This window comes from Physella acuta, unplaced genomic scaffold (genome assembly GCF_028476545.2).
Source record: "Physella acuta isolate Inbredline_101_S28 unplaced genomic scaffold, ASM2847654v3 ptg000760l, whole genome shotgun sequence".
Taxonomy (NCBI): Eukaryota; Metazoa; Mollusca; class Gastropoda; family Physidae; genus Physella; species Physella acuta.
Genome location: NW_026732278.1, coordinates 503,459 through 530,000, shown reverse-complemented (window position 1 = coordinate 530,000; position 26,542 = coordinate 503,459). Strand labels below are relative to the sequence as shown.

Below are 26,542 nucleotides of genomic sequence, written 5' to 3'. Positions count from 1 at the left end.
TTACACAAAGATTCCTATTGAGACACTTTGTTCTCAAGATAACAAGCCTTACGAGAATACCTGCAGCGGGAATCATTTGTCAGTTTGTATGTTAGTCACGATATCAATCACATACCTAGTTATTCAATTCTTTCTAAACAAACTTTGCAATACATCCATACACATTCCCATTAAGTTCAACTTTTCTCCACACACTTCTACAAATCCCCACACATTACCACTTTCTGCCACACAACCCCACACTTATCTCCACACACTTCTACAAATCCCCACACATTACCACTTTCTGCCACACAACCCCACACTTTTCTCCACACACTTCTACAAATCCCCACACATTACCACTTTCTGCCACACAACCCCACACTTTTCTCCACACACTTCTACAAATCCCCACACATTACCACTTTCTTCCACACAACCCCACACTTCTCTCCGGGGCTCACATTCCCACAGGCACCCAACCAAAATGATCAACCACACACAGCTACATACAACCAGAAAAAAAACTGCTTTCGCGTCTTTTAAAACTTTGTTCTCTTAAACTGACGCAGCTAATGATATATTTTAAACAAACATTTTTTTTTAAAAATGAATTTTTTTTTCAACACTAGGAAAATCCAATGCAATTATTGCTTTAATTTCCAAACACATTGGAACCACAATCCCACAGGTGACGTAATCTCCCAAAAGCTGGGAGCGGTTACCCTCCCCTCCCAGCCACTATACCTGTAACGGTCGATGTAATGGTTTCTTGTTGGGTCCACGCACATCAAAGAGAAGCAACAGCAAGCAATATTTCTCTCCGCGCGGCATTAAAGCCTGGCCGTTGAAGGGTTAATGATTGCGAGAACAAGCTGCTAGATGAAGGGTTAACGACGATCAGAAGGAGGCGACGAAAAGAGCCATTGCTATTTCCGATTGTTCAGTCTCGACTCATTTCGTTGACGCACGCGAGCAATTGCTGCTCTCTGATTGGATGGATTTTTAAAAAAAATTGCAAGCGCCCAGGGGCGTATCTGCACGAAGTATAAAAGTAAGAACGTTAGAGGGGAAAATATTTTCAGTTGTTAGTATACCAAATTTAAACATGTTTCTCATCTATTATTCTCTATTTATATATAATAAATATGAAGTACAAATTCCTTATTTTAAAATCTAAAATCGTTTATCACGTTTTTGTTCAATCGCTGCTTCCTACTATTTAAGGGTGTCTGATTGACAGTGGTCTAGTTATACCAACACACTGACCATTCAATTACAATCATATGTTTGTGTAATTTTTATATTTTTTAAACTAAATTATTAATCAATTACTCAATTCCAATTATATATTTTTTAAAGTTTCCTAAGTTTCAATTTAATTAATAATTAAACAAATTACTAAACCAAGACAAATTATGTTAGAATAGAAAGGGTTTATAAACGGAGAAAACTACACTACATTGTTTAAGGTGGTCAGAGCTAGCCGAAGAGTATTAACAAATGGTCAACTATCTGCTTAAAAGTACAGACAAATGGTCAACTATCTGCTCAAAAGTACAGAAAAATGGTCAACTATCTGCTAAAAAGTACAGACAAATGGTCAACTATCTGCTTAAAAGTACAGACAAATGGTCAACTATCTGCTCAAAAGTACAGAAAAATGGTCAACTATCTGCTAAAAAGTACAAACAATTGGTCAAGTATCAGCTCAACAGTAAAAAAAAAACTGGCAAAAACCTAGTCCAAAATAAATAACAAACAGTAAAACATGTACTAGAACCAAATGTCTCACTTCTACTACTAGACTCACATTTTATTATCAGGCAGATCCCACCTTTTATCATCGACTAGACCCCACCTTTTATCGTCGATTAGTACTTACTATTAGCTTCTACTAGAACCCACCTTTTGTCATCAACTAGAAACCACCACTTTTCATTATTAGAACCCACCTCTATCCATTGCCAAGAACCCACCTCTATCCATTGCCTAGAATCCACCTCTATCCATTGCCTAGAACCCACCTCTTACCATTGCCAAGAACCCACCCTGACCGAAGCACAATCGCCGCCCTTAGCCACAGAGAGCGCGAGTTAATCTAATTGTGAGTTTTAAAAAACACGTTCGCATTAGGCTCTCTTTGAGTAGCATCCCCTGGCTAATCTAATTTAGTAGCCAAGCCTCAACGTTACCCGCACACACGGGTGGGGGAGGGGGGGGGGTGTTCGTTCCCTGGTGTTTAAATATATGTAGGAATTTTCGTCTATTCATAAGAATGTCATGTTTGTGAAATACTTAATGTCGTATGTTTGTGAAAAGCTTAATGCGAGTATGTGTGCGCGCGCCTGTGTGTATGTGTGTGTGTGTGTGTGTGTGTGTGTGTGTGTGTGTGTGTATTTCTTGATTGCTTTTAGAACTTGTGCTGTAGATACTTTAGGTTGGAGAGACCTTATTTTAAAAGTGGCGATGTTGTTGTTTCTTTTTTTCTTGACGAGTTGAAATCAATTATCAGCCTGGTGGGGAGAGTGTCTTCTCTTGGTCAATGCTCTACGGATATACTTCAAGACGGGTGTATCTAGGGGGGGGGGGGAGAGAAATGGGAGGATCTCATGTGCTGAGATTGTCTACCAGTTTCGTGTACCATTGTCTCCAATACAATGAAAAAGTACCCTTCACTACGTGGTAGGTGAAGTAGAGTTCATCTGTTTCCGTGACCTCGGCATACGAAGGCATAGTGTGGTCAGCCCCATGCCCAGTCGCCCAAACCGTGAGTCAGTTACCCATCAGAGTTAAGTCAGTTTAGTCAGGGACGTCCAACAGTCCCGCGCCCGGGATCCGAATTTGACCCCACCATCCCTCCAATACTCTGCATTAAGTTTCATGCAAATATTCTTTTTATGGTAATTTTTATTCTGTGTAGTTTTTACCCGAAAATGTACACGATCACCTCTCCCTTATTTGTTTATTGTGTCGGACACCATTAGCATAACGCACGACACATTAGACACAGTCCCACATATTTCCTATTTCATTGTTTTTCTGTCTGGGATTTTTTCTAAAAGTGTGTTTGCGTATGTGTGAGTAAAGGACCACTAATTAAAACCAACATGAATATAGCTTATTCATAGATCAAACAACCATCTATTAAAATCAACATGATTACAGTTTATGTAGAGATTAAAGGACCACCTTTTAAAATCAACAAGAGTATAGTTTACATAAACTGAAATCTTGTTGATTAGCGTGTAATTTGCCACATGACACACCTTGTGTACTGGAATGTAACCAAACAAACAGTATCATCCCCAAAGCCAACGAGAAAACTTGCCATTCGCTTGTTTGTCTCATACCACCCCCACGTTACAATCTATTCAAGAATTCATTTTGTATTCACTATTTCCAAACATAGATTTCACTTTATTTGTTAGAGCAGTAAATAAAACATCTCGTTATTTGACTTCACGGTCTCCCCCGTATTAGCAAATACAACAGTTGACAGCGGGGCGCCCCTCCCCCCTAGCACCCCCCTCCACATCTGCCCGTCCACCGTTTAGAGCTAGCTCGTGTGGAAATAAACAGCGGCAGACCGGAGACACACTCAGAAAATCGCCTTCTATTATTACTACGAATGTCACGTAAGACACGCCAACAGGTATGCGATAAATAATAATATGATAAAAAGGGTTGCCATTTTCTGGCAATACCCGTCCACCGCTAGCTGCCTCTGACATCGCGTGAACTCTCGCGAGACTTTGTGTGTGAGCTGCGTCTTCATTCGACACACGTAACTTGATACCATATTACAAGTTCTTTACATAGTAAATAAAATATGATATAAGTGATGTATATATATATATATATATATATATATATATATATATATATATATATATATATATACATACATATATATATATATGTATGTGTGTGTGTGTGTGTGTGTGTGTTTGTGTGTAATGAATGTTTATGGCCGTCCTGTCTGAATGGAAATTGCCCGTGTCTGTTGAGATTTGAAGCACACTAAAATTGCCAGCATAGCTGCTGGAGTTATCTTCCAGACGGCAACAGAGATATGACCGGATACGGAAATAAATGATACATTTTGTCAGTAGAGAGTTCCGTGAGACGAACCGGAAGTTATATTTTTGCGAACAAACTGATTTGAATGCACACAAAAATCTTTCACTTTAAATGACCTAGTCTTTTAATGGGACTTAATTGTGATTTAAGCACGTCATTTCCGCCATTAGATTTTGTTACAGGAAAAGCTAAACATGTTTGGATTAAAAAAAAAACAATTGGTAAAATAGCTTAAATAATTAAGCCCAAGTGCTGACGCTTCGACAAATGGTCTTCGTCAGATCAAATAATACAGCACATAAAAACAAGAAATAAACCTGATAAATCTTAATCTTAAATGTTCCCACATCTAGATCTATTTGCTGATTATCACTGATATAAAAATGTCTTATTACTAATAAACCATTTAAAAGTTCTTTATAATCAGATAAGTTTTGTTATTGTCTCATAGTTTAAAAATTGTAAATATATATATATATATATATATATATATATATATATGTATATATATATATATATATATATATATATATATATATATATATATATATATATATATATATATATATGCCTATAGTGTTCAAAACGACTGGTATTATTATTAAACAATTTTCGCAAATGTTTTGAAAACGAGGGCCATCCGTTGGCTGTTTATTCGTGCAACGTTTATCACGTGCTGGCTCTCTGTGATACTAAAGTTGTCCAGGTACTCATTTGAAAAATTATGCTGCTGCCGTGGGCATTGTTTTCTCGGCCTATCTGGCCAGCAGTGGTCCGTGTGAGCAGAGGTCCGTGTGAGCAGAAGTCCGTGTGACCGTAGGACAATATCAACACTGGCCGCGGCTTAGACACAAAATAGCGCAGGGCCACAGGACAATGAGCTGCGATGGGCGACTGCTAGAAATATGGGAGCATGATAGGGGAGATGAGCCGCTATAAGGGGAGATGAGCCGCTATAATATTGAGAGCAAACCGCGCGGGTTTACTGAGTACACACACGGGGAAAGGTCAGGGGCGAGCCGAGAGGAAAGCAAGCACGTGCTGTGAGCATCATGGTCGCACGTGTTGTGGCCGGCATGTTCGTGTCCTACGGTAAATAAACATTGGTCTCGTCACAATATTTCATATCAATCATTACATCTACCATTACATCCTCGATTACATCCTCCATTACATCCTCCATTACATCTACCATTACATCCTCCATTACATCCTCGATTACATCTTCCATTACATCCTCCATTACATCTACCATTACATCCTCCATTACATCTACCATTACATCCTCCATTACATCCTCCATTACATCCTCCATTACATCCTCGATTACATCCTCCATTACATCCGCCATTACATCTTCCATTACATCCTCCATTATATCTTACATTTCATCCCCTTTACATCCCCCATTACATCGACCATTACATCTTATTTTACATATTTGATTTAATCCTCTATAACATCCAAACATTGTCGACTACACAGTCCTTAATACACAACATACATTTAACATTAATCAAACATTGCATTAAATATTACAGCTACCATAAAGTATAACATTAGATCTTCCATAACATCGTCAATTACATCTTCCATTACCTGTAACATTACATATTCCATTACATGTAACATTACATCTACAATTTTATTTCCGATCATATTTTTCATCTACGTCCTCCATTAATACCTTAAATAAAAATAACAGCATAAAAAATAACCGAGAATAACCCCGGTGGGCCCCCAAGAAAAATCTCGATGGGCCCCCAAGAAAAATCTCGGTGAGCTCCCAGAAAAAAAAATGTTGTTGGGCCCCCAAGAACGTTGCTGTAATAGTGTTTTGACTTTTAAAAAAATAATTTGTTGGTATTTTGCCATTTTGTCATTTCCTTCCCCTTAAAATTCAGGCACAGATGGAGAATATTTATGCACAGCCATTTCACTCCTGCATGCAAACTTGACATCTAGTACTAACTTCTTCCATCATCTACCATCAACATCTACCATCATTATCTACCATTAACATCTATCATCGACATCTACCATCAATATCTACAACTGAAACTTAATATAACGTCTGATAACATGTATTGTATAACATAATGAAATCATAACTAAGTATCACCACAGCAACGCTTTAAACATGATCACTTGTGCTAAGACTACAGTAAGCTTTGACGATTACCGTGTTATGTTAGTGTGTTTTGGAGTGTGTTTGTGTCTTTGTGTTTGTGTTTGTGTTTGTGTCTGAGAATTTGTGTGTACTCTTGTGTGTGTCTGTGTGTTTGTGTGTCTTTGTGTGTGTCTATGTCTGTGTGTGTATTTGTGTTTGTGTGTATCTGTTTGTTCGTGTATCTGTGTTCTTGTGTGTCTGTACGTTTTTTGTGTGTGGATTTATGTGGTTTGTGTGTGTGTCTGTATATGTCTGTGCATGTGTGTGTATGTTTATATGCGTGTGTGTGCATTTGCTAGGGACACCGAACATGAGCGTAGCTAAGCTACTTGCAGCAAGCAACGTCCCGACCTCCCTCAAATAATTTCCGGACTTACAAGAGGACAACTAAAACAAAATTATTTTCTGACGACTTTTTTCTATACATAACATTATAAAAATACGAATATCAATTTTTGAGTTTTATCAACATATTTAAAGTTGTGTACACAAAGAGCGAATGTGTTGTGCGGGAAGAAATATGTTTAAAAAATATTTCCAGCTCAGCTAATGCTAGGAGAAGGAGAGGGCAGATATAAATCGAGATGGATGCAAAGAGTCTATTATGTAACGGAGCGAGGCGGGACACACGCTGGTATCTCATTTACTCGGCCTCAGATCTCTCCCCACAGCACCCCCGGTAGCCACCCCACGATACCTGCCTCTGGGGCGAGCAAAGAAGGGGGCGGGGCCAAGCCGGGAAGCATTAAAAGAAGAAAGTAGAAGATACGAGGGAAAGACAAATCCAAAACTAAACCAAAAACGACGAGAAACGATAAAGAAAAATTACATGGCGGGGTAATAAAGGGGAGACAAAAAAATGCAATTGTCGTCCCGTTAGAATTACCTGCCCTTGCTGAGAGAAAGAAAATGGCGACATTAGTATAATACTAATGACTGGAAAATGTGGGGAAATTTGAAACAAGTCAAGAGCACTTCGCTCTGTTGATGTAATATTCACATTTTAGCGTTCAAATGTTAACATTCACGTTTAACTATTGAAATTCCCCCTTCACAATTGTATGTAGGCCACGGACATAGGGCATATATGTTCGCAAATATCTTAAAATAATTACAGCTTAGCAATCACATTAAGAAATTGATATTTTAGCGTTTAAATTTTAATATTCACATTTGTAAACTGTTTTGTATTTATATTTTCATATTTACATTTGAAACTATTTTGTATTTACATTTTCATAATTACACTATCTTTTTATATTTATAATTTAAATAAACACGTTGATTCTGTGTAACCTTCGACTAGCGTCGATGCTGTTGTTCTCCGGTTAGTGTTGATGCTGTATTCTCCGGCTAGCTTTGATTCTGTGTAACCTCTGGCTAGCGTCGGTGCTGTTGTTCTCCGGCTAGCGTTGAAATCGCCGTCCCTTGGAGTCGGAGTCAGCAGTCTCGACTTCGCACAATAATTGTGTAACAAGGTTAAATGTGGAAAACATGGGGACAGGTCCATTAATTACAGAGGATAAAATTAATGCTAATACGCTCTAAGCGTGGATCTGCTTTAAGACTCGGAGATCAATCCAATCCAGATTTCACGCGGATACTCTTTAGCTAATGACGTAATTAATTAAATCACGTATGGCTTAATCCACTTGCTCCCGTTGAAAGCTGACTTCCGCCTCGAGAGAAAATACCTCGCACGTTCTAAAATTTTTACTTTGTAAAGGCTAAAAAATTTGTGGTAAAAAAGTAAAGAGGTGTTAAGGAATCGTGTGATAGTTGCCGCTTCTTAATTTCATAGAGAAATAAAGGCACTCCGCGAAGCAGTATGTGGGACCTACAAAGAAGAGCGGTGGGCACCAGGGTGTTTCCGCGGAGCAGGGGAAGTTAGAATATGTTTCTACTTACCCTGATAATATTTGGCTGCTCATTTACTTTCTACTTTTCTGTGCGTGTGGGGGGTGTGCAATTTTCGCCCTCGTAACTTGGCGTCGCGAAAAATCTCAGTCGGGCCGGCTTGTTTTTGTTTAGTATTAAAGCACTCGCAGCGAGGGCCTCCCCACTCCCCCCAGACTGCTTGGTGGGCGGTGGAACATTTAATCATGAATTTGTTCATTCGCGTCTTTTTTAAATGGGTTGAGATACTTTTGATGGCCGACGGAATATTTAAAAAACTTTCTGTTTTTATTTTGTGAGTTGTCTGTCTCTCACTCAAATGTAACCTTTCACTGTGATATTCGGCATCACTTTCTTGGTCACGTGTTTCTCTTCCTAGTCTGACTTTTCCTTTTAATACATTTAAATAAAACAGAACACCACATTTTGTTTGCGACAACACATCTGTATCCTAGGATAATGTTAATACAACTTATCAAATACATTCATGGACATTAGTGAGCACTTATTCCGGTGGCAATAGCTGGCTCATATTTTAGTTGCCTTCTACACTCATCATTACTTTAAAAAGAGCTGATACCTTACAAAACAATAAATTAAACTCGATTCAAACTTTTCATAAAAAATCACTAGTTATAATCAAATACCCCATTGAAGTTTAAGTTCCGGTTTATAGAAGTAAAATTTCATAAAATAAAAGATGGTGTTCTGACGGACAAATTTTTTTGGGTCGACTTCTAGAAACAATCATCAAAATCTTGTTAGGCGATTAATCCTTTTTTAATATTAGTAAAAAAAAAATAATGACAACTTTACCATAATGCAAATTAATTTTAATGTACGAGAAAGAGCACATATTTGATATCAAAGTTCAACAAAACTTGCCGTCGGCAAAGTGCAGAAAACGTTTCCTTAGGCAAGGTGCAAAAAGCTACGTTATCCATACTGTATAGCATACTCAGCCGTCGGCATGGTGCAACAAACTGCCGTCGGCAAGGTGCAACAAACTGCCGTCGGCAAAGGCTACATACTCTGCCGTCGGCATGGTGCAACAAACTGCCGTCGGCATGGTGCAACAAACTGCCGTCAGCATGGTGCAACAAACTGCCGTCGGCAAGGGCTACATACTCTGCCGTGGGCTTTCCGTCAAGATCAAACAGGGGAGAGCACTTTAATCAACTTATGTTTACACAAAACATGGGAGACAATTTATGTCGGATGTTGTCTATCAGCTGAAGACCTCCACATCAACATTTCGTCTCTGACTCACCAAGAGGAAAAAAAAACAACTACCTACCAATGCAATCAAGCGCAAGTTAAAAAAGTTAAAATTTTCTAAACACCGCACAACTAATTTCATCAATTAGTTAATTAGTCCGGGCTAATGTTTGGATACCCAACACCGTCATCAGCCGGCTTGATGTCTTTGGTTGTTTGCACCGTGTTGATGTGTGTTTCCGTGTTTTAACACAACACACACACACAACACACAGACACACACACGGCATTTTAAACACCGTGTTGATGTGTGTTTCCGTGTTTTAACACAACACACACACACAACACACAACACACACAACACACACACAGCACACACACGGTGTTTTAAACACCGTGTTGATGTGTCTTCCCGTGTTTTAACACACACATACGGCGTTTTAAACACCGTCAGATTCAATTTCCATTTCATATTAGGTTATGGCAAACATGTGGTATAACAAACATGTGTTTTCGGTGTCACGTGTGGTTTATCCGAAGTTGTTTTATTTTTTGTATAAGTTATTTTAATCATTGCTTGCATTGTTTCTTCAGCTATCATTTAAATATTTTAGGCCAGAAATTTAGATATTAAATTGTTTTAAGATTAGTGTATTATCAGCGCTGCCCTCGATGAACTCGTAACCCCTTCTTTAGGTAACTTGTCATACACATCAGATATCGTTATGTAACTTCTCATGTAGTCAATGTTCGCTTATTCCTTTCCCATTTCCCGGTATGTTCCTAACTTTATTTGTCGCACACCGTATGAAGGGAAATGATCGAGTATTTGACTACTTCAGACTGAAGAGATAAACAAAGGGAAGATACTGTGACAATGGAGAGCATATCATTGACCAAGGGAGACAATCACGTTCTGCTTCAACCGCTCTATTTGTTACCAAATCTTCGGTATTTTTTACAGTCTTAACCGTTCTCCCGCAAACGTTACTTTATTTAGCTTGCATACAACGCTACGTCGCTCCATGGTGCTTCACTGTGCCTCAGGGTGCTTCACGGTGCTTCACGGTGCGACACTCCGGCCTCAAAGATTTATGAAGAAACATAAAAAAAACCCGCAAACTTACGTCGAAAACCGCAATATGGGGCCTGTAAAGAAAAGTGATTTTTGTAAAAATTTCCCCGAGCCGTCCTCTATAAAATACGCGCACATCTGGTCTGTGTTGGGAGAAAAACACGATATGAGATGATATGGGCCGTCTTTTGCACACGTGGCGCGTATGCGGGGTTTAATTTTTTAAATATCGCTCAAACTCGTGCACCTGACATGCAGGGTTTTATCGAGGGGGGGGGGGGGGGGGTGTCGGTTACCCTAAAGCGTAGGACATTGCTGCATCTCGTATGATTGTTGCGAGAGCGTTAAATAGCCGGCTAGATAATAGAGTTGGATGTTTTCTGACGTCATACTATCAATCATGACATTGGAGACTTTTCAAGTCATGTCATACCACCAATCTTTCAAGTCAGTGCTTCCAAATGTGAAGCGACTGTGCTCACATGAGATTTGTATTGGAATGTGAAGGAATTTTTAAGTATAGTGATGCTTTTTAACTAAGCTTTATAAAATATCGCTAAAAATTTAAGTGCATACCAATGGTTAAAGTTATAACAATAATATCGTACTAACAGCACTATACACTATAAATTGGGACCTGGGAAAATATTTAACATACGTGGGGTACCGGGAAAATATTGACATACGTGGGGTACCGGCAAAAGGTTAGGAGAGCGCCTGTCAATATCTTACAAATTTTGTTTACCCTCCCGACTGCCCGCCCCAGGTCAAGACGCCGACGCCCCTGTCCGGCCAGCCGGAGAGATTTTGGCCTTCACCAACTCAATCTTGATCTCATTTGGCCCACTCACCCCCAGGGGCCAACTGGGTACTCACCTAATGCGCATCTACGGCCCTGCGCATTCCTCCCGACCGCTGGCCGCACGTTTTCTAGGGCTAACGCTGATTGGTTGACGCAGACAACATGCGCGCGCCATCGACGAGGTTCCGGTGACATTAACAGTCCTCGTGGTTAGAGGAGTAAGTGACTTCATAATCGAGCCAATAATTGACTCAACAATTGACACAGGGCACTGGACCCATTAAAGACTTGCCCTGGCACTCATAGATATACCTGCCCCCACATACCTGGACAGGTAGGATCGCATGGCAGGTGAGAGGATGAGTTCTACTTGAGTGCATCGGTGTGCTGGTGGTGCGAGTTACGTGGCGATTGACGGCAGGTGACACTATACTACGTATTAAATGGAAGGATCTGATTGGTTGATAAGACACGTGACCAGCGAGTCAGTAATGGTTATGTGTGCCACACCAAAGATAATAAAAACAAGATGTCGGAATTCCCTGACATGCCACCCACGTGATTTGCTAAAACATGAAAACTACATGCAGACACATGTCTTAAACACAAAAACTACACCCAGACACATGTCTTAAACACAACAATTACATGCAGACGCATGTCTTAAACACAACAATTACACCCAGACACATGTCTTAAACACCACAATTACATGCAGATTAATGTCTTCAACACGAAAACTACATGCAGACTATTGTCTTAACCACAACAATTACATGCAGATTAATGTCTTAAACATGAAATCTACATGCAGACACATGTCTTCGGAAGAATGTTTTTAAATGTTTGAACCAAATCGAAATGTTGCTAGTTTTAATAATAGTAGGCCGCTATCTCCTTCAAATAATTTCAAGCAGCTTTTATGCAATGTCAAAAATACTTAGTTGTAACAATAATTATTATTGACAGTGGATTTTTCAATCAAGTATTTTTTAATCAATAAAAAGTTTATCTACTTACACGAAAGTTATCTTACTGCTATTGTAGTTGTTTTTTTTTTTGTCAAAAGATTTTTAATTAAAAAAAAAATATCTGTGTGTTCCAAAACTATTTGAAAATACAGTGATATTAAAGTGTGCATGTGTATTACGAAAGTATTCAATACTTCATTAAAAACTAATGAATGAGGATATTTACAAGTGATGTGTACAAGAAGAGAAACAATAGACCCGACTGTACCGTTACAATAGCCTAGTCTGGCTAAAATACACGACTGTACCGATACAATAGCCTAGTCTGGCTAACAGACCCGACTGTATCACTACAATAGCCTAGTCTGTCTAAAATACACGACTGTACCGATACAATAGCTTTGTCTTTGCGACTGTTTCCGGAGTTTTGACAGTTTGCTTCCAGAAAAGTTTATCGCTAAGTAGGAACTACTTGTCTTTATGATGTATGATCATCGTCTCCCCCCCCCCCCCCCTACAGACTCACCTCCCCATCCCCATCTGCCTTCATCTTAAAACCAATTTACTTTTTTTTTTTAAATATATGCATTTGAACATGTGCAACAACTCGAATCATATTTCCCTGCGCAAACTTCAGCCGGAAGTGGAAGCCATTACGACCTCGATAGGCTGATAGACCAATGAATAATGTTGTCAGTTTAAAGAGGTTCCAGACCCAGTGGTAGTGCTGGGGGAGGGGGGGGGGGGGCGAGGGACGGGAAGGCATAACTAGTGACTGCCTGGATCAGCCCGGGGGTGGGATGGGATGGTTGTGCAAGTGTTGGGTGAGCACGCTGTTAATCCATGCGTGATGGAGTGAGTCGGAGCGTACAGGGGAACACGTGGTCACGCCGGGATTTATGGGCCAACTTGTGGGGATGCGCCAGGAGCGTCGCCCGTGGAGGGGTGCTTCAAGCTGAGTAGGTTTTTGTTTTTATTCGGGGGGGGGGGAAAGATGCGCCTGTTTTTTTTTTTTTTTTTTTTTTTTTTTTTTTGAGTGCTCGCGATAGTAGACAATGGGGGATACCGGAAGTTGGAAGCAATCCATTAAAGTATTGTCATGCGCAGGTGGAAGTGTAAGGCTCTTAGCTCAATTAAAGGGCGATTATCGTAGAGGGGGAATGATAGACCATCATTTTTATTAGACCAATGTTACTTTAAGGTTTTTATGACTATAGCACTAATGTTATGATATATATATATATATATATATATATATATATATATATATATATACATATATATATATATATATATATATATATATATATATATATATATATATATATATATATATACATGTGTATGTGTGTGTATGTATCTCTATCTCTCACCCATCCAGTCACTTCAAACAACTTATCTACACCTATGTAACTTTCGCGAACAGTTACACAAGCCGCGCATTACCTTAACGGCCGGGGAGAATTATGGGATACGTCAACCTTTATGTCTGGGAGTTACAGGGAGCCTGGACTAGATTTATTCCCTTCACTTACACTCGCAGCTCTCGAAATGGTGGACGGTGCGCCGTAAAGGCATCAAACTCACCCCCCCCCCCCCCCCCTTGATACTGTCAAACTTACCTCTACCCCCAGATACTGTCAATCTCAGCCCTCCCCACCAGATATTGTTAAACTCACTCCTCCCCACCAGATACTGTCAATATTACCCCCACCCCCAGATACTGTCAATATTAACCCCATCCCCCCATACTGTCAAAACGTCTCATACGCAGTTTGCCTACATCAAAATTATATAACATACTAAAGTTACAATACACTAAGTTAAAAAAACAACGGCGAAGTTTAAATACAGTGCGTGATGTGTTTCTTTTTAACTTTAGAAACATCGTTGTATTACTAATTTTTATTTACTTTAAAACATTCATATTTCTAGCATTACCTACTTTGTTCGTATCATTCCTAAAGGTACATTTTGGCGTCTAGTTATGTGGTGACGTCATTCGCCAACTCACCCTCATATGACGTCATATGTTTTCGTCATGAATTCATCTACGCGGGCGGCTGTTTTGTATATATATATATATATATATATATATATATATATATATATATATATATATATATATATATATATATATATATATATATATATATATATATATATATATATATATATATATATATATATATATAAACGGTGACTGGTAAAATGAAATTGTGACTCAATATTGAAATGGTGAATAATAGTATGAAGTCACTTCTATTATAAAATGTCGACGCCTTTGATGAAATGTGACGGATATAATAAAATGTCGACTCCTATCAATGTGACATATAAAGTAAAATGGCGAATCAATGAAACTAACCTGCAGGTACAAGCACACTAAAATTATGATCCGAATATTTAAGCACCGACCAATCTACTAAAACATCCCCATATAAAGTGATGCTACAACCGTATATAACAGACCTCTGATTGCAGTCTAATCATTTATAAACTTTAATTGATCTATAGCTTTCAATGAGAAGATGTGTTCGTACTAACTCCATTAATTATGCAGTAATTAGGTTAAGTACAATTCCATTTGAAACTGTTATTCAATTAACTTCTACGACAACATAATTTGTCGTCAATTATCCGTTTCCTTTTTAACCTCACAGCTGGGTATTTTAAAAAAATTGTCGAGAAATCTTGAAAACAAATTACAGCATTAAAGAATTAAAGATGATATAAAAAAACGACGAATTAGAAATTTGGGGCAAGTGTTTGAGCTGAGGGAAGCCTTTCACCCTAATCTCTGTCCGCCATCTTGAAATGGCGGTCCGTCGCACGTCTAAGCCGGGCGGCTTCAAGACGTTTGCGGGATCGTAATTAAATCAAATCTCCGATTACCCGCGCGCCATTGTATCCTGTTGCCAAACTGAACATCTCAATTAGTTTCTGATTTCTCCAAGTCGGGATGGAAGTATTGCTTTCAACGCTGGCTGAAGCTAGAAGTTCGAAAATGGCTGGAGCTAAATTACTTTTTTGTGTGCACGTTCTGAAATTGGAGGCGGGATATTTAGGTGCAGTAGATCTAGATGTGTGGGGGGATCGAATATCATGGTAGATGTGTGGGGGATCGAATCTCATGTGTGTGTGTGTGGAATCGAATCTCATGTGTGTGTGTTTGGAGGGTTTAAATCTCATTGTAGCTGCGTGGGGGATCGAATCTCATGTGTGTGTGTGGAATCGAATCTAATTTGTGTGTGTGTGTGTGTGTTTGGAGGGTTCAAATCTCATGGTAGCTGTGAGGGGGATCGAATCTCATTTACTTGCATGCGTAATCGAATCTCATTTACGCGTGTAAATGCTTTTAATAAACTTATTGAACGACATTTAACCCTAGATATAACAGTTTAAGCTTTAAAAAGTTTTTAAATTTTTTTTTGCCAGATACAAAATTATATATACATTTCTTAATTTTAGTTATTGGCTTTTATAAGTATGATTATAACAAAGCAGATTTAATTTGATGTTTAGAGCTTTAAATCTTATTGTGGTCTGTTGTGGGTGTCGCTTAAAAATGTTGATTGTGAGTTGAATTAAGTGTGACGTCAAGTCTAAGACCAGCATTTAGCGATGGCACTCGCTTGGCACCGCGCATGCGTGAGTGAAAGCGGCGCTCTTCTTCTGCCATCTTGTCACTAGTGACGACTCAATCCCACCCCCACCCCACTTACCCCCTCCCAGGAGATGTAGGTGGGGATCTCAGACTGTGAGGGGGGCGCCAGGGAGGTCTGCCAGTCAACGATGGCATGTCGGGAAATAAGAACTACACAGGGTAACGGATCCTAGCAAATTGTTCCGTAGATTCCCCCCCCCCCCCCGCCTGCCTTTTTACCGGCTGTGGAAGATAGTAGGGTGGGGTGAGGTGGGGGTGAGAGAAATTATACAAAAGAAATGACCATCGTTACTAGATAATTGTCGCAAATTATCGACGTGGTCACGTTAAATTCACAGAAATCTTCAAATGTTTCCAGCACGAGTTTAAGGTCGAGGAAAGGATGCAACAGTGTACAACTGCTTCTTGTTTTCATTGTAAAAGATGTTTATTTGGTACATTTATAGACACACAAGTCAAACTATGAGGTCCCACACTGTGTCTGTCTTTAAGTCCGTCACTAAAAAAACAAATTCAATTTGTTGTTTTTTAATTGAAATTTCAATGTTGATGAATCGTGTGTTCTTTAATTAATAACTCATTAAAAGATGAACTAAGAACAGTAACTCTCCCCTTTAATTAATTACTCATTAAAAGATGAACTAAGAACAGTAACTCTCCCCTCAGGTCTGGTTCCAGAACCGCCGAGCTAAGTGGCGGAAACGTGAGCGGTTCGGCCAGCTGCATACCATGCGGGCCATGGCGTCAGCTGCCAACCAGGGCTACGACATGTCACTGGCGCCCCGACATGACGCCTACTCTCAGATGCAGGTACATCAGTCATCACACATCATCTCAGTCATCACACATCATCACACATCATCACACATAATCTCAGTCATCACACATCATACCACATCATCTCACATCATCTCACATCACCTGAGTCATCACACATTATCTTACATCATCACACATCATCTCACATCATCATACATCATCACACATCATCTCACATCATCTGACATTACATCAATCATCTCACATCATCTCACATCATCTCACATCATCTCAGTCATCACACATCATCTCAGTCATCTCACATCATCTCACATCATCTCACATCATCTCACATCATCTCACATCATCTTACATCATCATACATCATCACACATCATCTCACATCATCACACATCATCTCACATCATCTCAGTCATCACACATCATCTCAGTCATCACACATCATCACACATCATCACACATAATCTCAGTCATCACACATCATACCACATCATCTCACATCATCTCACATCATCTCACATCATGTCACATCACATCAATCATCTCACATCACCTGAGTCATCACACATTATCTTACATCATCACACATCATCACACATCATTACACATCATCATACATCATCTCACATCATCTCACATCACATCAATCATCTCACATCACCTGAGTCATCACACATCATCATACATCATCTTACATCATCATACATCATCACACATCATCTCGCAACATCTCACATCACTTCATCACGCATCATATCAGTCAACACACATCATCTCACATCATCTGACATTACATCAATCATCACACATCACCTCAACCTTCACACATCATCTTACATCATCACACACCATCTCACATCATTACACATCATCTGACAATGATTTATTTTCCTCCCAGAATCCAGACTCCTCCATGATGTGGATGGAGATGTACAATCACTATGGCAACAACATGTGGAACCCTATGTCCGCCATCAAGGGCTATCACCTCTCTATGGGTGAGTACACCTCAGTCCATTCATGTACACATACCCTATAGCAAGTCTAAACCTCAGTCCATTCATGTACACATACCTTATAGCAAATCTAAACCTCAGTCCATTCATGTACACATACCCTATAGCAAGTCTAAACCTCAGTCCATTCATGTACACATACCTTATAGCAAGTCTAAACCTCAGTCCATTCGTGTACACATACCTTATAGCAAGTCTAAACCTCAGTTCATTCATGTACACATACCTTATAGCAAGTCTAAACCTCAGTCCATTAATGTACACATACAAACCTCAGTCCATTAATGTACACATACCCTATAGCAAGTCTAAACCTCAGTCCATTCATGTACACATACCCTATAGCAAGTCTAAACCTCAGTCCATTTATGTACACATACCTTATAGCAAGTCTAAACCTCCGTCAATTCATCTACCCAAACGGGATATAAAGTCTAAACCTAGTCAATTAGGAATTCTAGTTTCCAATCAATACTTAGTTGAGATGATTGAGTATCTATCTATGAGGGTTCCGATACTGATTTAAAATGTTTTTTCCTACCACAGACGCCGCCCAATCCCTGGGCACCAAGTGGCCCCCCGCGGTGCCGCCCATGTACCCGTCATGGAACGACTCCCAGCTGCTCTATACGCCGCCCCAACATCAACACCCCTCACCGGAAACTCTACACGGAGCATGCGCACCGCCACAGCGGCATGACGTCAGTTCCGTCTACTCGCAGTCTACAAACTTCCAGCAATGCTCGGCAGCCGGCTCTGGCGGTCCATGAAAACTTTCCCGCCAAGTCGTCACGTGATTGCCTAGCTGTCACGTGATTTACAAGTCGTCATGCGATTGGCTGGCTGTAACGGGGCTGTTCTACACGCCAACTGTTGTACATACAAGAGAAAGAGTTCTCACGTAAATGGAAGATACGCCTGCACGCACTGGATTCAGTGTAGAAATCATTTTCAAAAGATGGTCACATGACAAACTATTCTAGAAGAATCTTCTCAATAACTGAACACAAATGTTTATACTACAAGTCTTTTGATTGTTTATGAACATACAAAATACGCAACTATTGCAGGATTTATTTACAAAAGTATATTCAATTATTGATGCCGTGTGAAGTGATTGTAGTTGGTTAAATTACATTTTGGTAGATAAATGTAAGCACAGATATAAGAAATTACATTTTGGTAGATACATGTAAGCACAGCGATAAGAAATTACATTTTGGTAGATACATGTAAGCACAGTTATAAGAAATTACATTATGGTAGATACATGTAAGCACAGCTATAAGAAATTACATTTTTGTAGAAACATGTAAGCACATCCATAAACGTATGTAACCATGGCTGTACTTATTTCTGATCTCGCGAGAATCCATTTCAAACGAGATTTCAGGTTTACAACGAGATAGTTTTCATCACATGTATTAAAGCGCTTGCTTGTACGTCTGAGGTTGTAGGTATGATAAACGTGGTTGGCAACAGGGCAACCGCCATGGATCGACAACCATTAGGGTTGGCAGCATGTCTACGATGTATTGGTCAACCAAATGGGTTGACATTAGGCTCGCGATAGTAAAAAAAAAACCCACATATCTGAAGATCGAGCTAGTTCTACCAAATAATGACTGAATGGTCATGTATGAACCAAACTTTTAAAACATATCGTCTCAAGAAGTAACCTGCCCCGTAAAAAAACGTCACACCCTCAGCCCTCCCCCTCCTCAAATTTGCGATTTTTATTTTGTTAAAACAGAATTGTTTTCTTAAATATGTAACACAAAACCTACTCCCCCTCTCTCCTAGTATATTACCATCGTTTATGGAAAACATCTCATACAATTACATGTCAAGTTTCGGTCTTAGGTCAGGTAAAGCCAATATAACACAATCTTGACCTGACACAGTTCTTCTGATGTCCACGTGACTTGGTCATTACACGCTGAATGACCCCCCGAGTAGATGAGTCTATTGTGCTCACACGGTCATACAACAATAAGCATCCACATACCCCAACAAACATCCTGCAGTTACAACAACAACATAGCAACCTCTACAATCACCAAACAGTTACAACAATTAACATACAACCATCCAACAACCACCCAACAACCAACATACAACTATCCAACAACAAACATACATCCCCCCCCCAACAACCACCCAACAACCAGATAATCTTTGACTGCACGAGTTAAGGTACCCCTATCAAAAAGCCACCGATGCAATTGTTTTCAAACCTTTTAAAATACTAGCACTTTGCTCCGTCTATGCCAGCGGCTGTTGTTATATTCACTCAGTATTTTTCTAAAACAATTTTAACTGCCTTATTTGATACAAAGATGTAAATATACTTCACTTGTTATAAAACGAGTTTTATAAAGTGAAAACTTAATTTTTATTTTAAAGTGCCTGTATTGCTACTAAGTTTCAGTGCCTTGTATAAACATGTACTCCATAATTATATTCTCTTTATTAAATTTATATTTATTGTAATATAAGCTTGCAACACAAATTTAATTTTTTTAAATTTTAGTTTTAGGTTGAAAGAGAAATGGTGCTAAATTTGTGTGTAAATATTGAATTAAAATGTTGACTGTAAAGTTTAATGGTGCTAACAATGTTAACTGTAAACATTAAAATGGGCTGATAATGTTTCTGTAAAATACGTTGATTCTTATGTATGTTGATTATGTAGCCCCACATATACACACACATAAAATCACGTGATTAAAATTTTCCTTTTGCAAAGAGGCACGTTGATTAAAATGTGTTTTTTAAAGTGTGAATTTAAATACCCGTTGCAATAATGTACATAAGAAATGATAATTCAAAACTAAATACTTGCCGTTTGAACCTGTCTAATTTGTATTGAGAATATTTACTGACACATTGTTATAATAGTAAATCATGCTTGTAACTGTCCTGTACTTGTGTACATGTCACATTATGTCTCACTTTTGTACACGTTGTCACATTAAGTCTCACGTGTGTATATGTCACATGAAGTCTCACGTGTGTACATCCTGTCACATTAAGTCTCACTTGTGTACATGTCACATTAAGTCTCACTTGTGTACATGTCACATCAAGTCTCACTTGAGTACATGTCACATTAAGTCTCACTTGTGTACATGTCACATTAAGTCTCACTTGTGTACATGTCACATTAAAGTCTCACTTGTATACAACATGTCACATTAAATCTCACGTGTGTACACACTGTCACATTAGGTCTCACGTGTGTACATGTCACATTAAGTCTCACTTGTGTACATGTCACATTACGTCTCACTTGTGTACATGTCACATTAAGTCTCACTTGTTTACAACATATCACATTAAATCTCACGTGTGTACACACTGTCACATTAGGTCTCACTTATGTACATGTCACATTAGGTCTCACTTGTGTTCGAGGTGTAAAATATGTGTACACAACTTTTTTTCTACTTCAGATGTTAGATGGTAGTCATTGATAACATGAATTGATTGTACACCAATTTATTTATATTTTATTAAACGCGTCTCATTGAACAACTTCTTGTTTTATTTATGTTCGCCTGGTCTAAGGCGTAGCCTGTTGCTAGACCTACTTTTTTTTTACCGTCGTCATGGTAATGATGGCTGCCGAAAACGACGATACCGTGATTCCGTTTTTTAGCAATGTTTTGTGGTCATTTCAGAAATATATTTTCGAAATCGTTATTTTTCAACGATACCGGTCTAGCTTTAACAATGGACGATCAGTGTTTGATGCTAACTTGCCATTTTTACATTTTTTGTCTAATTGCTGAGAATATTGAGCAGAACATAATAAAAGTAAGCAAAACGTGAATTGCTTTATTTAATATTGTTCTAAACATACTGAAAATATATTCTAAGCTATAGAAAATTATAACTTGCTTTCTATTAAAATAATGTCATTAATGTTTTAAAAATCATGCAGGGTAAAAACAAAACCTATAAAAAAAAACTTGATCGAAACAATAGCTAACTAAGCCCGCCCATTTTGCCCGCCGTGTATTTGAATGGGGAGAAATCTAACCGAAGACACATTTCTACTGAACTGAGTTTCACCGTGAGTCATACTATCTTAGCCATTTAAAAACAGACTCGTTTTTTCACAAATCATTTTCTAGGATACCGATTACATTTGATAAATAAAATTGTTATCAATTTGAAGGTAAATAAATGTAGTTTTTAATTGTTTAAGTCGTCTTGAACAATAGTGAAGTTTAAAATCTTAGGCGACTCCCTAGTCTAAGGGACATCAAGGCTATAAAGGTCTACACATGGAGATATTATTGTACGTTGCCCTCTATAAGCTGCCACATGTGTGTGCTACAAACATCAAATTAACAAATCAATAAACACTCAATAAACACTCAATTAACACTCAATAAACACTCAATAAAAACTCAATAAACAATAATCTCTCAACATAATTCAAACGATATGAATAATACATTTAACTAACATGCACCAAATATTCAACTTACATTCAACCAACATTCAACAAATATCTAGCAAACATCCATCAAATATTCATCAAACAATCCGATAAGTTACCCGAAGACAGCTAATTACTGTTGATGTAAAAGGTAAACGATTTCATCAACTCGACCAATTACGTAACATCTCATTAGCTGTTATCTAGCACCTCAACGGATCTGCTGACCGTCTGCTAGGATGTAAACAAACCTGACCAATCAGCGGTCAGGTGTCACGTGCCGTCAGTGCGGCCGTTAATTTGATTGGCTGCCGCCCAGAACTTACAGCTGGATGGGGAAAACAAGAGGCTACAACTGTATGACTTAGTGGCTACATGACTGAATGGCTACGTTACAGTGTGGCTACATGACTGAGTGGCTACATGACTGGCTACTTGACTGAATGGCTACATGACTGAGTGGCTACATGACTGGCTACATGACTGAGTGGCTACATGACTGAATGGCTACATGACTGAGTGGCTACGTTACAGTGTGGCTACATGACTGAGTGGCTACATGACTGAGTGGCTACATGACTGAGTGGCTACATGACTGAGTGGCTACATGACTGGCTACATGACTGAGTGGCTACATGACTGAATGGCTACATGACTGAGTGGCTACATGACTGAATGGCTACATGACTGAATGGCTACATGACTGAATGGCTACATGACTGAGTGGCTACATGACTGGCTACATGACTGAGTGGCTACATGACTGAATGGCTACATGACTGGCTACATGACTGAGTGGCTACATGACTGAATGGCTACATGACTGAATGGCTACATGACTGAGTGGCTACATGACTGAGTGGCTACATGACTGAGTGGCTACATGACTGGCTACATGACTGAGTGGCTACATGACTGAATGGCTACATGACTGAGTGGCTACATGACTGAGTGGCTACATGACTGAATGGCTACATGACTGAGTGGCTACTTGACTGAATGGCTACATGACTGAGTGGCTACATGACTGAATGGCTACATGACTGAGTGGCTACGTTACAGTGTGGCTACATGACTGAATGGCTACGTTACAGTGTGGCTACATGACTGGCTACATGACTGAATGGCTACATGATTGAATGGTTACATGACTGAATGGCTACATGATTGAATGGCTACATGACTGGCTACATGACTGAGTGGCTACATGACTTGGCCCACCAACATGTCCCACCAACTTGTCCCACCAACATGTCCCACCAACTTGGCCCACCAACCTGGCCCCCTAACCCCGCCCACCATGAACTACTGTAACAAGCACCTTTGTATCAAATTGGTGTAAATGCCCTCTGTGTTTTCTTAGCTCGAGCCCGTTGTGTGCGACACGGCCTGGGCGAGGGTCCCTAACGTAAACACTCACCTCATAAGGGCCCATTTAGGGCCGCGTTCTGTGTGAGCAGCGCACGTGAGCGGCATTAATTTCTGGGTGGCAACTCGGCAGTGAGTACGGGCAAATGTTAACCACCGTCTTGACCCGGTCCGTTAGGTTTACTAACAGTTGCGTGCATGAAAATAGCTGGCTAAACTAAGGGAAACAGTTAGTTCAAACACCTAGATTGTTTGTTTTGCTATTTTTTGTGTTCGGCGATGTGGAGTTTTTGACAAGCCTCCCACTCGGTGTAGCCACTCGGTGTAGAGAGTATACATGTAGCCACTCGGTGTAGAGAGTACACATGTAGCCACTCGGTGTAGAGAGTATACATGTAGCCACTCGGTGTATACATGTAGCCACTCGGTGTAGAGAGTATACATGTAGCCACTCGGTGTAGAGAGTACACATGTAGCCACTCGGTGTAGAGAGTATACATGTCGCCACTCGGTGTAGAGAGTATACATGTAGCCAGCCATGTTGACTTGTCGCCTGCTGTACGACCGTGAACAGAGTTCAGTGATGACCTCCTACGTGAACATGCTTCAGATACCAAATTATCCACATCCAGTTGCTGCCTAAGTTATTAAATTTAAATCCAATAAATCAAGGTTTCAGATTTTGCTGAGTTGTTGAGAGGGGGGGGGGGGGGAGAGAATTATAAGCATTGTTAAAGTAAATATTCTTTTAGTTAAATTTCAGATTTGGTAACTTTCGTTCAAGTGGGGGGGGGGGGGGGGGGGGGGCAGAGACGTAACGTCCCCTACCCCACCCTTGATGAGAGGGAGGAAAAGAGTTGTTTTGGAAATTGTAAAAAAAAGTGTTTTCAAAATTAAAAAGCAACACTGCATTTGAATATTTTGTTATACAATATTACGTGTCAGGAATATGTGTAATCTTATTCAATACTAATACATCGACCGGGAATCGAACCCGATTCAACAGCGTGGTAGGCGAGTTATCTACTACTAAACTACCGTTGCTTGTCGCATCTTTTAAAACACCACATGTAAATTTTCGATTGATTAAATCACCAAGGTACGGAGGGTAAAGTCGACTTAAAAAATTCGCGCTGAGCAAGCTTAGCACAAATTAAAACTTCACCACTTAAGTGGACTCAGGGGGGGGGGGGAGGGGGGCGAGAAATAGGTTGACAACAACTTGTGAAAACTAAACTTTAAAAACTTTTTTTTCGTCATATGCCTGTTACTGTCGTGGTCAGCAATTGCTACAGGGTGACGTCATACTGTCATGGTCAACAGTTTCTATAGGATGACGTCATGCTGTAATCTTTAGCAATAGCTGCAGATGACGTAATACAGTCATGGTCAGTAATTGCCACGTGCTGGTCGCGAGAGATAAAGGATTTTACAAGACTGCCATCGTCCATCACGGTTAAAGATCCTTGAGACACATTGGCTTGGTTGGATGGGTGTATAGCGTTAGGTGTACGTGTTACAATCTAGGCCTGGCCTAATGACATAAGGGGTAGCCTCGTGCTACAGTCAATGTGTAGCCTTTTTGAGTCTAGCCGTAGTCCCACCGCTACAGCCAATGTGTAACCTTGTTTGAGTCTAGCCGTAGTCCCACCAAAGGTGGACAGGGTTATGAATTGGTTACGTGAGCGTCACACTTGAGTGATGAAGTTCCTGGCAGAAGTCTGGGTGCAAGTCAGTCAACCGTGACCAAATTATCGATTCTGTCATCTCGGAGCTTCACCACCTGCTTAATAGGCACTTGAAGGGGGGGGGGGGGTGTGGGATCAGGGGAGTGTGGGAGCAGCAGTAGGAGCAGGGGTAGCAGTGGGAGCAGTGGGAGCAGGGGTAGCAGTGCAGCAGTGGGGGCAGGGCAGCAGTGGGAGCAGGGCAGCAGTGGGAGCAGTGGGGGCAGGGCAGCAGTAGGAGCAGGGCAGCAGTGTGGGCAGGGCAGCAGTGGGAGCAGAGCAGCAGTGGGAGCAGGGCAGCAGTGGGAGCAGTGGGGGCAGGGCAGCAGTGGGGGCAGGGCAGCAGTGGGAGCAGGGCAGCAGTGGGAGCAGTGGGGGCAGGGCAGCAGTGGGAGCAGGGCAGCAGTGGGAGCAGGGCAGCAGTGGGAGCATTGGGGGCAGGGCAGCAGTGGGGGCGGGGCAGCAGTGGGAGCAGGGCAGCAGTGGGAGCGGGCAGCAGTGGGAGCAGTGTGGGCAGGGCAGCAGTGGGGAGCAGTGGGGACAGGGCAGCAACGGGAGCAGGGCAGCAGTGGGAGCAGGGCAGCAGTGGGAGCAGTGTGGGCAGGGCAGCAGTGGGGAGCAGTGGGGACAGGGCAGCAACGGGAGCAGGGCAGCACTGGGAGCAGGGCAGCAGTGGGGGCAGGGGTATCAGTGGGGGCGGGGCATAAGTGGGAGCAGTGGGGCAGGGCAGCAGTGGGAGCAGGGCAGCAGTGTGGGCAGGGCAGCAGTGGGGAGCAGTGGGGACAGGGCAGCAACGGGAGCAGGGTAGCACTGGGAGCAGGGCAGCAGAGGCAGCAGTTGGAGCAGGGCAGCAGTGGGAGCAAGGCAGCAGTGAGAGCAGGGCAGCATGATGAACTGAGATGTTGACTTTTGTGTATGCCCTATCCCACGTGGCGACATCAATCGATACACGATCGCTGATCGTTGATTGATTTTTTAGTGAACTGCACAATGACGTCAGATGTTTATGCCACTAAACTGGCCCGTTGATCAAACGATCATCCTAAACCGTCTGATTTATCAACCTACATCAAACGATCATCCTAAACCGTCTGATTTATCAACCTACATCAAACGATCATCCTAAACCGTCTGATTTATCAACCTACATCAAACGATGATCCTAAACCGTCTGATTTATCAACCTGCAGCGACTGGTTAAAACAAAAAAACTTGGGGTGCGAATTTTTCTCCAGAAAGTTGTTTGATCTACCTAAGAAAAACGTCAATGAAGGTGTCGGTCATCCCCATCATTTTGTTGTAGATCCAGGTATTATTGGATGAAATGGTGGGTGTCATTT

At 40.5% G+C, this 26,542-nt stretch overlaps 1 protein-coding gene across 1 annotated transcript in view; it reads left to right on the top strand.

Moving 5' to 3' along the window:
- LOC131950420 (homeotic protein deformed) overlaps positions 1 to 26,108 on the top strand; it is a 48,344-nt gene extending 22,236 nt beyond the window's left edge. Inside the window, exons 3-6 of the mRNA XM_059312559.1 lie at positions 16,531 to 16,674; positions 17,543 to 17,642; positions 18,207 to 18,422; positions 25,306 to 26,108. Of these exons, the coding sequence (XP_059168542.1) occupies positions 16,531 to 16,674; positions 17,543 to 17,642; positions 18,207 to 18,422; positions 25,306 to 26,108 (1,263 nt within the window). The remainder of the gene's footprint in view (positions 1 to 16,530; positions 16,675 to 17,542; positions 17,643 to 18,206; positions 18,423 to 25,305) is intronic.
- Positions 26,109 to 26,542: the final 434 nt, after the last annotated feature.